The 14,236-nt window shown below is 32.2% G+C and overlaps 1 protein-coding gene across 1 annotated transcript in view; it reads left to right on the forward strand.

Moving 5' to 3' along the window:
- Positions 1 to 9,483: 9,483 nt before the first annotated feature.
- Positions 9,484 to 14,236, forward strand: part of LOC126879729 (uncharacterized protein MG328-like) — a 28,090-nt gene continuing 23,337 nt past the window's right edge. The window contains exon 1 of the mRNA XM_050642940.1: positions 9,484 to 9,912. Coding sequence (XP_050498897.1) covers positions 9,781 to 9,912 — 132 coding nt within the window. The 5' untranslated portion in view covers positions 9,484 to 9,780. The remainder of the gene's footprint in view (positions 9,913 to 14,236) is intronic.

A 14,236-nucleotide genomic window follows, 5' to 3' on the forward strand; every position in this document is an offset into this window, starting at 1 on the left:
TTATGTTTTTTGAGTTGATTTTAAAAATAATAAAACATCTTGAAATGTATTTTTTATTTATTAACAAAAGTAGAAAACACCACAAAATTGTTTGCATTGCATTAATTTATAACAAAAATAACAATATTGTAAGCAACACAACCGAAAAAAAAAACGATAAAACCGTTTGAAAAATTAAGTGTTACGGTTCGGTTCCAAAAATTATATTTAATATCAAATAAGGGTTCAGTTTCGGTTCTGGTCCACTAAAAAATATCGGTTTCGGTTCAGTTTTCCGTTTTTAGCGGTACGGTCCGGGTCCCTGGGTGTAACGTCAATATCAAGTACGGTGGTCTAGCTCAGGGACCCGGACCGTACCGCTAAAAACAGAAAACCGAACCGAAACCGATATTTTTTAGTGGACCGGAACCGAAACTGAACCCTTATTTGATATTAAACTATAACTTCTATAACTTCTAAACGGCTCAAGATAGAAATATGCGGTTTTCGCTGAAATGTTTTATTTTAGTAAAAGTTTTGTCTGAATGGATTGAACTTTTCATATCGCTTTCAAATACGAAAACAAAAATGGCGGATTTTTGAAAAAAAACTTTGATTTTTTTTTAATGGAACACCCAGTATATTTTTTTGTAGATTGAAAGAAAGGTCATTCGCCTATCCAGCAATATAAAGTTTTTCAAAATCAGTTGTCAAATCATTGAGTAATTAATTTTTAAAATGAGAGGTGCAACATGGATATCACGTAACATAATATCAATTATGTCATTTCCACATTGCATCTCTCATTTTAAAAATTAATTGCTCAGTCATTTGATAACCGATTTTAAAATTTTTTATATCGCTGGATAGGTAAATAAACGTTCTTTCAAGTTTTTAGGTAAATGACCATTTTTTATAACGTTTTTAAATAAAAAATGGCGGATTTTTGAAAAAAAAACGTTGACTTTTTTTATTAAAAAACCCAGTATACTTTTTGGAAACTTGAAAAAATGGTCATTTACCTATCCAGCGATATAAAAAATTTTAAAATTGGTTGTCAAATGACTGAGCAATTAATTTTTAAAATGAGAGATGCAATGTGGAAATCACATAACATAATATCAATTAGCTTAGTTATGTTATTTAGGTATGTGATATCCACTTTGCACCTCTCATTTTAAAAATTAATTACTCAGTGATTTGACAACCGATTTTGAAAAACTTTATATCGCTGGATAGGCGAATGACCTTTCTTTCAATTTACAGAAAAATATACTGGGTGTTCCATTAAAAAAAAAGTCAACAACGTTTTTTTCAAAAATCCGCCATTTTTTTTCGTATTTGAAAGTGATATAAAAAATTTAATCCATTCAGACAAAACTCTTGCTAAAATAAAACATTTCAGCGAAAACCGCATATTTCTATCTTGAGCCGTTTAGAAGTTATAGGCAGTTAAAATGGGGGAAAATATAAGTGGACACCCGGTATAATTTTTGGAACCGAACCGTAACACTTAATTTTTCAAACGGTTTTATCGGTTTTTTTTTTAGGTTTTGTTGCTTACAATATTGTTATTTTTGTTATAAATTAATGCAATGCAAACAATTTTGTGGTGTTTTCTACTTTTGTTAATAAATAAAAAATACATTTCAAGATGTTTTATTATTTTTAAAATCAACTCAAAAACCATAAAAAATTATGTTATAATAATTTCTTCTTTTAATTCTGGTCAACAAATGTTTCTAAAGTTATTGAGGAAAATAAAATTTTTTGTATTTCAGAATATTGTCAAATATTTTATTTAACTAAACTGTTGCACCTGATCAGGGGTCACTAATAATTGATAATCGGTGATACATCTTTGGAGTTGGTTGTGATTATACATTTATATCACTGTATTACATAATCTAATAATTTTTGACATTAATAAAAATATATTTTCCCACGACAGATAAAGGTAGCTAGTCAGGGACCCGGACCGAAATGAAATAAAAGGTTCCGGTCCGGTTCGGGTTCTAGTAAAATTCAAAATTTTAGGTCCGGTCCGGTTCCGGTTTTGTTAAAATATTTCGATTCGGTTCTGATCAATTTTTTCGGTCCAAACGGTTTTTTTCGGTTCCTTCAAATTTTTCAATTTCACAGTCTGATAGAAAAGTAAATATATGGTGTAATTTCTCTATATAAATTTTTTTATGTAAAATATAGTAGGGGAGGAAAGTATGCTAAATTTGCAGTTACTCGAGCGATATGGGACCTATTGGGTTGTGAAGATTAGGTCCTAAAACCAAAAAAAGTTAAGTACAGTTTTCTATTTAAGTGGGGACTTTCAATTTTTTAATTTAGTTTTCCATTTCCAACAATCGTTTTTCCGATAATAGCGCCATCTATCCATAATTCGAAAAAATGTCTCGAATAAAAGTTACTTATTTTTATGAAAGAAATCCAAGTCTGCAATAAAAAATTGGGACTTCTATTTAAGATTTTAAAGTAACCCCCCACCCCACCTCCGTGGGGGTCGTGTTTGGTGTCAAAATATTGAATACGTGTATTTTGCACTTTTTAGATCTGATGTTCATTTCACGGGGTTCCTATTTAAAATTTTAAATTTATCCCTCACTCCTCTCCGTGGGGGGTCGTGTTTGGTATCATTCGATAAATTTTTGAAAAATATTGAACACGTAATTTTTAGTTTTTCGACCTGACGTTTATTTCTTGTCCTATTCGCTTTTTTCTTGTGAAGCCCCGCTCAAACCGTCAGATTTTTTAAATATGCACTGTTCTGCATGTACTTAACTTACCTTATCTTAATCTGACAATTTAGAGTTATTCTCAGGGTAGATTTTTTTGGATCCCTCAACGAACTCCTCTGTATTAAGATCCAATATATGGTAGGGGTTCATTTACAGAGTAGGTATAAGGTTTCTCCCCATGTGATTTTCTGACGCGCTCGAGTAACTGCAAAAATCCTCGCTTGGGCTCCCCTACCAATATGGCTCAATTCATTTATATCTCTGTATTACATAAAATAAAAATTTTTGACATTATTAAAAATATATTTTCCCACGACAGACAAAGATAGCTAGACCTGGGACCCGGACCGAAATGAAATAAAAGGTGGGAGATATAAATGAGAAAAGAGGTGGGAGTAATGGAACGACAGTTACACAGAGGTGGCAGCCATCATATGCTAGAGAGAGAAAGCTAAGCGCCGGTAGAGAGAGAGATAGACCACCGACCCGAACTGCTCCGCGTTACGCTATTTTTCGGAGTTGGCCAAATCTATGTGTATAAGATCTTTGGGAGTAAACTTCCAAATCAAAGCAAACAAACTTCCAATATCCAAAATCAAGTGGTAGAATTGACAGAAAAGTACATATATCTCGGTCATAAAATCAGAATAGGCAAGGACAATCAGACCTGTGAATTTCAACTACGAATAACACTTGCTTGGGCAGCGTATGGTTCACTAAGAGACATCTTTAAGAGCAGCTTCCCGACAGCTATGAAACGGAAGACATTTGACCAATACGTTCTTCCTATTATGACATACGGTGCAGAAACTCTCACGCTCACAAAAACAATAGCACTAAAAATGCGAGTGGCACAAAGGCTCATGGAAAGATCGATTCTCGGCGTGACAAAAAAAGACAAAATAAGGAACCAAGATGGAAAAGAACAGGTATCACTGATGCCATTGAACGCTGCCAAGCTGAAATGGAATTGGGCAGGTCACATAGCGAGACTGAAAGACTCAAGATGGGCCAGAAAACTAATTGACTGGCGCCCAAGAGAAGACAAACGCAGCAGGGGACGACCACCAACACGCTGGATGGACGACATTAACCGAATATCCAAGAAATGGCAACAAGAAGCACAGAACCGTGAAGAGTGGCGAAGAATGGGAGAGACCTATGTCCAGCAATGGACAGAAGAGGTTGCATGATGATGATGATGGAGTAAACTTGCCTGCGGTTGGACCAATTAGAAACAAGCATTACAGCGCGGTAAATTTGAATCACTCCTCTTGGTTAAAAAACAAACAATAGTTATCCGGAGGTTCTTCTTTTTCTTCTTCTTTAGTTTATTGGCCTCCATCTACTTGGGTATTTGGCCAGCTCATCGTCGCAGATTAAGGGAAAAATCCCTTATTCACTTACAATTTGGAGTTACTACATTGTACAATTTGCTTCTTCTTCTTCATCTTCTTCTTCTTCTTCTTTAGTTAACTCGCAATTTTGGTTGGCGTGGGACAAACATGACAAGGAGAAAAATTTCACGGTATCCGGAGGTTTATTTGACAGATTTACATGTAATCTGCCCGATAACTAGGGCGAGCCCCATGTATCGGAGGTGAAAAGACCGGGCCTCAGTGAATCTTAAGTTGATTTGAGTTGGTTTAGAATTTAGAACCAACAATATAAAATAACCAGTCTTCGTGTCGTGGTCAGTATAGTAGTAATAACTTCGTGTTATTTATAGTATCATGATCATGGCAGCAACGTAGTAACCATGATACTATAAATAACAAGATAGTATCTTCCCGTAGCGCAAATACGTATAAGTTCGCGCATCGCATGATGTAACTGGAGACCGGAATTTGAATTCTTGTTGTTAGCTTATAGTCCAGGCTTTATCGTCGCCCCCGTTAGGTAACATATTTCGATTCGATTTTTTTGCACAAACTCACTTAAAAATAGTTCCTTATAACAAATATACAGAGTGCCGGGAGGTGCCACGGTCAGAAAATTGATTAAACAATTTTTTTAAACAAATTCAAAATATCAATTTTTTTTGCTTCAAAAAATCAATTTTTTCACTTCGTATTTTTTTTTTTTGATTCTTTGGGTCATTATGAGCCAAAAAGGTCTCTTGTAATTTTTCTCTAAAATTGACTGTTGTTGAGTTATACTCGATTTAAAATTTGAAAAACGCGAAAATGGCCATTATTATTATGAAAGTCAAAAAGTGACTAAATCAAAGTTGAAAGCCCCCTTTCTTCAGGATTTTGTAGGGTGGACTTTAAACTTTGATTTGGTCACTTTCCAACTTTCATAGTAATAATTTTTAACTGAGTTATTAGGTCTTGAAAATGGCGATTTTCGCGTTTTTCAAATATTAAATCGCGTATAACTCGACAAAAGTAAATTTTAGAGAAAAATCACAAGAGACCTTTTTTGCTTATAGACTTGAATCCCGCTTACCAAAAAAAGTTGATTAATAGCAAGCTGAAAATTTGTTAATAGCTTAACGGTGTCTAGTCGGACAAACTTTGATGTATGGGAACACTGGAACAGGGGAAGTTTTAATTGTGGAACAGTTTAAAAATTTGCAACGTCAGATTACGAAAACGTTCCATGTGTTTTGTCGAACAGAACTTCCAATTGATTTGTTACCATTTCATTGTGTGTGTGTGGTTGGGATATTGACTGCGAAACCTAAGGCTTCATTCGCCTAATCATATTTACCTTTGATTCTTATAACAAAAAATATTTATTAACATTTTATATCAATAATATTAATGTTTTTAAACAATATCAGTATGGTAAAAAATTCTACATTCCACAATTGGCAAACTTGCAAATCACATAATATTAATGTTCGTACACAGTTTTCAAATATTATCCAGTTCCGAATCCAGTGGTTATATTTCTCCCCCGTATTGTCCAGTGTCGCTTCCAGTGATTGACATTTTTTTTGGTTTTTTTTTAAATATTTTTTATTATTTTATTATATTTTGTTTATTGTGCTCATAATTCTTTTTTATTTATTTATTTATTGATTTTATAGTATTGTTATTTATATTTATGGTATCATGGTAGTAACATAGCCACCTTTACTTAACAAGGTGGCTATGGTAGTAACCTTAGAGCATGGAAAATTTTTTCTGTCTCTGGAGAACTATCACGCCATGTCTTTTTCGAACGGGAGTGAAGCCTTATTTTAATACGGTTGGTTCTCATTGATGTTTGACACCACTAGTTTTATTAGTGATTTTTGTGCGATTTCTGAGTGAAAACTAGCAATTTTTTTAACTCTTTAAAATGGTGATGTGTTCGGCTTACGGTTGTAAAAGCGACAGCAGAAAGAAGGAAGTAGGAATTACATTTCACAGGTAAATAAATATTTCTGTTATGTGTGCGTATATGAAAATTCAATAAATACTCCTTTATTCTTAGATATTGCCTCTTAAACGGTTAATAATTTGAAAATTAACACTTCAATGTACCTTATTACATAATTAAAATTACATGTTTAAGTTATAAAATGCGAGAAATTTACATGTAAAATTAAAAGTAACATAAAGAGTCGCCATTTTACCAGTGGTGTAGATACGAAACGGTACGAAATAAATGAATTTATAAAATATATTGTGGGAACTACGAAAATGGAATTAATAACGTTTACTTTTTATATAGGTTTCCAAAAGACGATCCAAGAAGAAGTCTTTGGATTGAAAATATGAAAATTAAAAACTTTACACCCACAAAAACCTACAGAATCTGCTCGAAGCACTTTGAAAATAGTTTTTTTATGAAACTACCACAGGAAAAATTAAATTGTTGGATCAAGCAGTACCAACTATATTTATTGAGTTGCCAAAAAGTGTGCAGCCAAAAGGAGAACTTCGAAAGGTATTATTAGAAATCATTTTGATAGTATTTAAAAAGTAATTTTACATTGAGTCCACAATAAAAAGTTTAGATTAAGTACAACTAGTTTGAAGTCACTGCAAGGTAATGATATGCAACAATAATTATTTTTTCTACGGCCGTTTAACGGTATGCTTATTATTCATAGACAAGGCGAAAACGGCGGGTTCGAAGGGAAAAATATTCCCATGAAATTTTTTTGCATAATCACATTCGTGAGACATCCCAGAATAAGGTTCAAGAAGTCGCCCACGTGAAAAGTGGGCCAATTTTTTTTAACAATTTTTTTTTTTTAATCAAATTGCAAGAATCAATATTTTTGGCCCGAACAATTTTTCTTTAATTTTTTGGACCATTCTGGAAAAAGGGTCTCTTATAATTTTTCTCTAAAGTTGATCGTTTTCGACTTATAAGCAATTTAAAATTGAAAAAACGAAAAATGGCGATTTTCAAGGCTTAATAACTCGGTTAAAAGTTATTATTATGAAAGTCAATATATGACTAAATTAAAGTTTAAAGCCCCCCCTACAAGATCCTGAAGAAATTTTTGTCATTATTTTATTACTAAGCTGTTATTTTTAAGTAATAATAATAAGCGCCATGCACGTGTGCGGGGCTGTAAATGCTGAGTGCGAGAGAGAAGCCATTCCAGCAGTCCAATTGTGCATCTTACCCGCACTCACATTTACAGCAGCGTCAATACGATGTAACCACTCATTGTTATTAATTAAAAATAACAGCTTAGTGGTAAATTAATGACACTGATTTCTTCAGGATCATGTAACGGAGACTCTAAACTTTGATTTAGTCACTTTCTGACTTTCAAAATAATAATTTTTGACCGAGTTATTAAGTCTTAAATATGGCCATTTTCGCGTTTTTCAAATTTTAACTTGCTTATAACTCGAAAAAGATCAACTTTAGAGAAAAATTATAAGAGACCTTTTTTGCCCAGAATGGTCCAAAAAACCTAAAAAAATAGTCCGGGCCAAAAATATTAATTTTTACAATTTGATTAAAAAAAATTGTGAAAAAAAATTGGCCCACTTTTCTCGTGGGCGACTTCTTGAACCTTATTCTGGGATGTGTCACGAATGTGATTATGCAAAAATATCTCATGGGAATATTTTTCCCAACGAACCCGCCGTTTCCGCCTTGTCTATCACTATTTTTTAATAGATAATATCACCCATTACCTTACCCGTGAGTAATAGTTCAATACTCACGGGTTGAAATTAGGTTGTTATATGCCACTTTTAATGTATTAATTATTAATAATAATTAAATTAAAATAAGTTTTATATTAATAATAAATTAATTAATTAAAACTGCTTAACTTGTTGAATTAATACAGTAATTATTGTAATTTATACCAATCATTAACTTATAGATACCAAAAATTTTAAAGGATTTTTAAGGGTAACAATGTGTTTATGTGGCTTTTCATTCACAGTCATTTGTTTCGAGCTTCTGTCATGTGTCACATAATATTAATATATCTACGACATACGTTATTAGTATATACAATAATACAAACCAAAGACGTATGACGTAGATATATTAATATTATGTGACACATGACAGAAACTCGAAACTAATGACTGTGAATGAAAAGCCCTATTAATTTTGATTAACGTTATGAAACATAAAAAATCAGTCAAAACCTTTAACACAGAACTTTAATCTAAAATAAAAAGAATGAACACAATTATAAGTAACAATAATAAATAAAATCAAACAAGATGCTGTTATATGTCCACCACCAACATCTCTACATAACCTAACTTTTCTTGTTAAGTTGAAGTTGACGTACACTGCAGAGTTGACGTAAACTGGAAAGTAGTATATCTGAATTAAGAATAGACATGCACCTGTCGTTGAGAGCCACCTATGGTGACAATAATTTTGGATCAAACGTTATTATTATTCCTAAAGCCGTGTCAAATATCTAAAATTGCCACTGTCTTGTCAGCACATTCTGTTCGACTGAGTCCATTGTACGACAAAGATAGCGAATGTTCGATTTGGAAAATATTACCACTGACATGGTGTTCATTTTTTTCCAATACTGAAAAAAGTAATACTTTTGAAAAATTTAAACGCAGAATGAAAGACTAAATTATTACTGAGGGTTGAAAGTCCCTTAGAATAAATAAAAAGTTTCTTTTGAATGAAATATTTTTGAAATTAAAGATATCACTAAATTGTCTCTTAGTTTTTCAACCCCGTAACTTTTTTCTCAGAATTCTAAAAAAGAAATCCCATTTAAATAGTATTGGAGCCGAAATTTTGTGCCTATCCCCTTAAGTTAAAATTTTTTTGTATACTAGGTTACCTATTTGAAATAATTTATCATAAATCAATAATTCAAAAAGTTGTTTGCTTTCGTCACATCCCCTAATTCCTAATCCTGTTTTATTTTGAGTGGGTATAAAAGTTCAACATACTAAAATACTGTTTTTCGTTTAAATCTTTCTATGTAAGCCATAATTAATATTATGTAATTAATAAAAATAGAAAATTAAACTAAAACTACGAGCAGTATTTTTAATTACTTTACTTACTTAGTCCTAAGCCTTTCTACCTTTAGGTGTAAGGCTGTGTATTTTTAATTATGTAGTTTTATTTAGTTTCTTCTGGCCTACGCGATACTAAAATACTGTTTTTTGTTTAACTTTCTATGTAAGCCATGCATAATATTGTGTAATTAATAAAAATAGAAAATTGAACTAAACCTACAAGCAATATTATTTAATTATATAGTTTCTTCTGGCCTACGCGATACGCCACTGGCACTCGCCTTTGGTTCTAACTTGGTTTTTGCTTCAGTTTCGTTCTCGTTGCGGTCACTCCAGGGAGAGGGTAAAAAATTTTCCATACTCTAAGGTAGTAACCATTAACTTGAGCTGGCATATCACACCGACGTGGAATGAAAGCAATACAAATAAAGAAAAGAAGAAGAAAGAATTGACAATGACAAACATTTGACGGTTAATATCAAAACCAAATTTGAAAACGTGAAAAATACCGAAAAAACTAAAAAACTACTGAAAACTATTAGTTTAAAAGAATAAAAAACGATCGGCTAATTTACCTATTACCTACCATAGATAAAATACCACGGTGGGAGTGTGCTGTGTTAATTTACAAAATGGATTCCTTACTCGAAACTATTAAAAATACTTTCCCAGATTTTCAAATTACAAAAGATGATATATTACGTCCAAGTTCAGAAAGTGTATGTAGGATTTATTCAACATTTTTATCAGATTTCGAGGAAAAGGTATATCTTTTAATTTTTTATATGTATAATGTATGATACTTTTCATTAGTAATACACTTTCTATATTTGCACTCCAGTGATTAATTTTTTATAGATACCTAATCATTTCAGTGTGTTGCAGATGAAAAATGATTTTATTCCCATGAAATAATTTTTATACATATTCATTTATGTGAAATTAATATAAACCAACCATGATAGATTTCTTCTTATTTAAATCAACTACAGTCAAACCAGCTTTTAAAAAAAGGGGTATAGGAATATCCCGGTTTAAGGAATACAAATTTGAGGTCCCAAAACGTTTCTACTAGCCACCAATGATGGGTCATTAGAATATTCCCGTTATAGGAATACTTTTGCTTGGTACGAAGGCTATTCCAATAAGCGGGTTCCACTGTATTAAAAAGATGACAGGGGCGTGCAGTGAAATTTGAAACAAGGGAAGCAATTTATAAAAAAATGTGAAAACACTTACAGTAGACTCTCTCTATAATGAAAACGGGTATTACGAGGTTTCGCTTATAACGAGGTACGCTAGATGTCCCATGAAATTTCTTTTGAACTATAACACCTCTATAACCAAGCATATTTGGTTATATGTAATGAGGAAAAATGAAATCGAAGAATAAGTTTCTTTAATTGTTTTTGGTGTGGTGATGGCTATAAATAAATACCATAACTGCTTGTATACAGGAATGCCCAACACCTGTGTGCCTGCCGAGGCCAGTGCTGTAATAAATTCCACCGCCTGTGATAAACTTCTTCCTGTCTATACAGCGTGTCTACTTAAGTTGGAAACATATGGGAAACTTTTTTGTTATTCATTTTACGAAAAAAAGTTATTCTTTATAAAAAGTTCTGCATGCTCTAAAACCCAAGATTCAATCATCAGATATCAAATTTTGTCAATATTTTACGAGGTATGTCAAAAAATATGAACTTCGTTCAAGAGTAAAGTACCTTTATTTCTCTCAATATCGAAAATTCTTATTATGAAAAGTTGTTTGCAAATAAAAACTAAGATCAAATATGCAATTACATGCTTCTAATTGGAAAACAAATATTTTCCAAATTTTTCTCAAATTTATTGAAACTTCGTTTTTATTTATTACACATACGATAACTCTTTTATTATTACTTTTACAAAAAAAAGGTATTCTTTATACCTTGTATGTCCTAAGACCGAAGATGCAACCATCAGATATCACATTTTATTAATTTTATACGAGGTATGTCAAAAAATATGAATTTCACTCAAGAGTAAAGTACCTTTATTTTTCACAATATTGAAAATGGTTATTAAAAAAAGTTGTTTAGAATTAAAAACTATGTTTCAATATGCAATTACATCCTTCTAATTGAAATATTGTGAAATATAAAGGTACTATAATCTTGAGCGAATTTCATATTTTTTGACAAACCTCGTATAAAATTAATAAAAGTTGATATTTCATGGTTGTGTCTTAGATTTTAGACCATGCAGAGCTTTTGATGAAGAATAACTTTTTTTCGTAAAATGAATAATAAACGAGTTATCATATTTGTAATAATTAAAAACAATGTTGGGTATCCATAAATTTGAGAAAAAATGTTTAATTTTTTTTTCAATTAAAAGCATGTAATTGCATATTTGATCTTAGTGTTTAATTCCAAACAACTTTTTATCATAAGAATTTTCGATATTAAGAGAAATAAAGGCACTTCCTTGACCGACATTCATATTTTTTGACATACCTCATATTGACATATTGAGAAAATTTGATATCTGACGATTTAATCTTAAGTTTTGGGGCATGCAGAACTTTTTATAAAGAATAACTTTTCTTCGTAAAATTAATAATAAAAAAGTTACCCATATGTTTCCAACTTAAGTAGACACGTGGTATATCTATCGACCAATATTGAATTTTACAATTTACGATGGAAAAGTTTCATTGTTGAAGTCGACCATCGACACCTAATAAACTGTGTAATAGGCATCAAAACATTTCAGTAGGGGTGGTATGCACAATATTGTTGTTGTCTGATATAAAGAGGTAATTAGTCCGAAATTTCAGTTCTCTTTATAATAGAGGGAGTCTACTTGATGATTGAGTCTACTGTATTTATAATGTAATTCAACTCTTCTGTAATTCGTCTTATAACTTTCGTGTAAACACCTGGAGATTGTGACATTTCCTAAACCCATTATTGACCAAAGCTTCGAAAACGAAACATTTAAATATAATTTTTTTAATACATATTTTTGTATAATTGTTTCATTTTCTGTTTTGAGTGTAAAAATAGATAAGTTATAGGGTGTAGTTTCAATATTTAATCGATATTCAATAAAAAAATAATATTGAAAAAAGTTAACAAAAAACCTAAAATTTCAGCAATCAATGTCGGAGTTATTTGAATAAGCATTACGAATTACAATATTGAAATATTTTATTTACTGCTACATGATCTTATTCCTTAATGATAGTCTAATCGTGTCATATCGATAAAATTTGAGTTATTGGGTGCGTTCGGACGACCATAGCGGCTGACTGTCAGCAGAAATCAGCTGAGTGGTTGTATCAGATTCTTGTATCATTCAGTGGTTGTATCCAGCCGTGATAGGGAAAGCTTAGTAAATCTCTCAACGGCTGATTTCCAGTGGTGACGTCTGACAGCTACTGCTGGCTCAACTGTCCAGCCGCTGTGGTTGTCCGAACGCACCCATTGTTTATAATAAAAGTGCACAAGATTCATAAGATATATAAGATATATAAGAGCACAAGGTGTCCAGAAAGTTATGCAGCATTTAGTAACTTAAGAACTAGATGTAAATTTTTATCAAGACAGTGTTATGCTGATTACATTCAACGTACCGAACATTCTATTGTTAATAACGTTAAATCCTTTTGGAAATTTGTAAGTAGTAAAAGGGAAAATAACGCTATACCTAATACAATGACTCTTGGAGATCGTACTGCCTTCAATGGAACTGATATTGCTAATCTTTTTGCTAACCAATTCTCTTCCGTCTATACTAACCAATCCTTACATCCGCATGTAACCCAGATTTCACCTTTGGTTAATGTGTCTAATTATCACATTGAAATTTCAAAAATCTACGAAAAACTGTCTGAACTCAATACCAACAAAGGTCCTGGTCCTGATGGAATTCCCCCCACTTTCCTTAAAACATTCAGCTTCATTCTATCGCGCCCACTTTTTTATATATTTAATAAGTCTTTATCAACAGGGGAATTTCCAGACTACTGGAAAAACTCTTATGTCACTCCAATATATAAATCAGGTCGAAAATCGGATATAGGTAACTATCGTCCCATTTGTATTCTTAGTGCTATTCCTAAAGTTTTTGAGAGCATTATTTCCGATTATTTAAGTTATGACTTCTCGCCAATTATAGGGGCCCAACAATTTGGATTTACATCCAAAAAATCAGCAGAATTGGGTCTCATAACATATGTTGATTTTTTGACAGATGCTCTTGAGAGGGGTTTACAAGTTTACTCTGTGTATACTGACTTTTCCAAAGCTTTCGACAAAGTTAATCATGAGCTCTTGATTCATAAACTTTATTTATACGGAGTTGATGGCCTTATATTGAAGTGGCTCAAGAGCTATCTTACGCAAAGATCGCAAATTGTCAGGGTTAATCATCACTATTCTCATACCATCTCTGTTAACTCAGGTGTACCACAGGGATCACACTTGGGACCTCTGTTGTTTAATATATTTATCAATGATCTAATACCCTGTTTCCAAGTAAGTGAAACTTTGTTATTCGCTGATGATTTAAAATGTTTTAAAATAATCACATCTGAGGCTGATTCACTTAGTCTACAAGGTGATATTGATCGCCTATGTAACTGGTGTATGCAAAATGGTATGTGTTTGAATGCATCCAAATGCCATATTCTTCGTTTCCACCGAACTCATCATCCAATCATCTTCGAATATAGTATAAATAATCTGACCTTACATTCTGCCTCTGAAACTAGGGATCTAGGTGTGATCCTTGACTCCGCCCTTAGCTATAAATCACACATTTACAGTACAATACAGAAGTCTATGAAGATGCTTGGCTTTATAAAAAGAACCACTAGAGACTTTACAAACATCTCAGCTATTAAATCTCTTTATTTCTCCCTGGTTAGATCTCATTTCGATTACTGTTCCACAATTTGGTCCCCCTATTACTTTACTCATAAACTGAAGATTGAGGCTGTCCAACACAATTTTCTGAGATATACTGCCAGTAAGTTGCATGTATACTATGACTATTCTGTATTAGAGCGCATTCTGAACTTACCTCCTCTTGAGGTACGCA

This window comes from Diabrotica virgifera, chromosome 2 (assembly GCF_917563875.1).
Source record: "Diabrotica virgifera virgifera chromosome 2, PGI_DIABVI_V3a".
Taxonomy (NCBI): Eukaryota; Metazoa; Arthropoda; class Insecta; order Coleoptera; family Chrysomelidae; genus Diabrotica; species Diabrotica virgifera.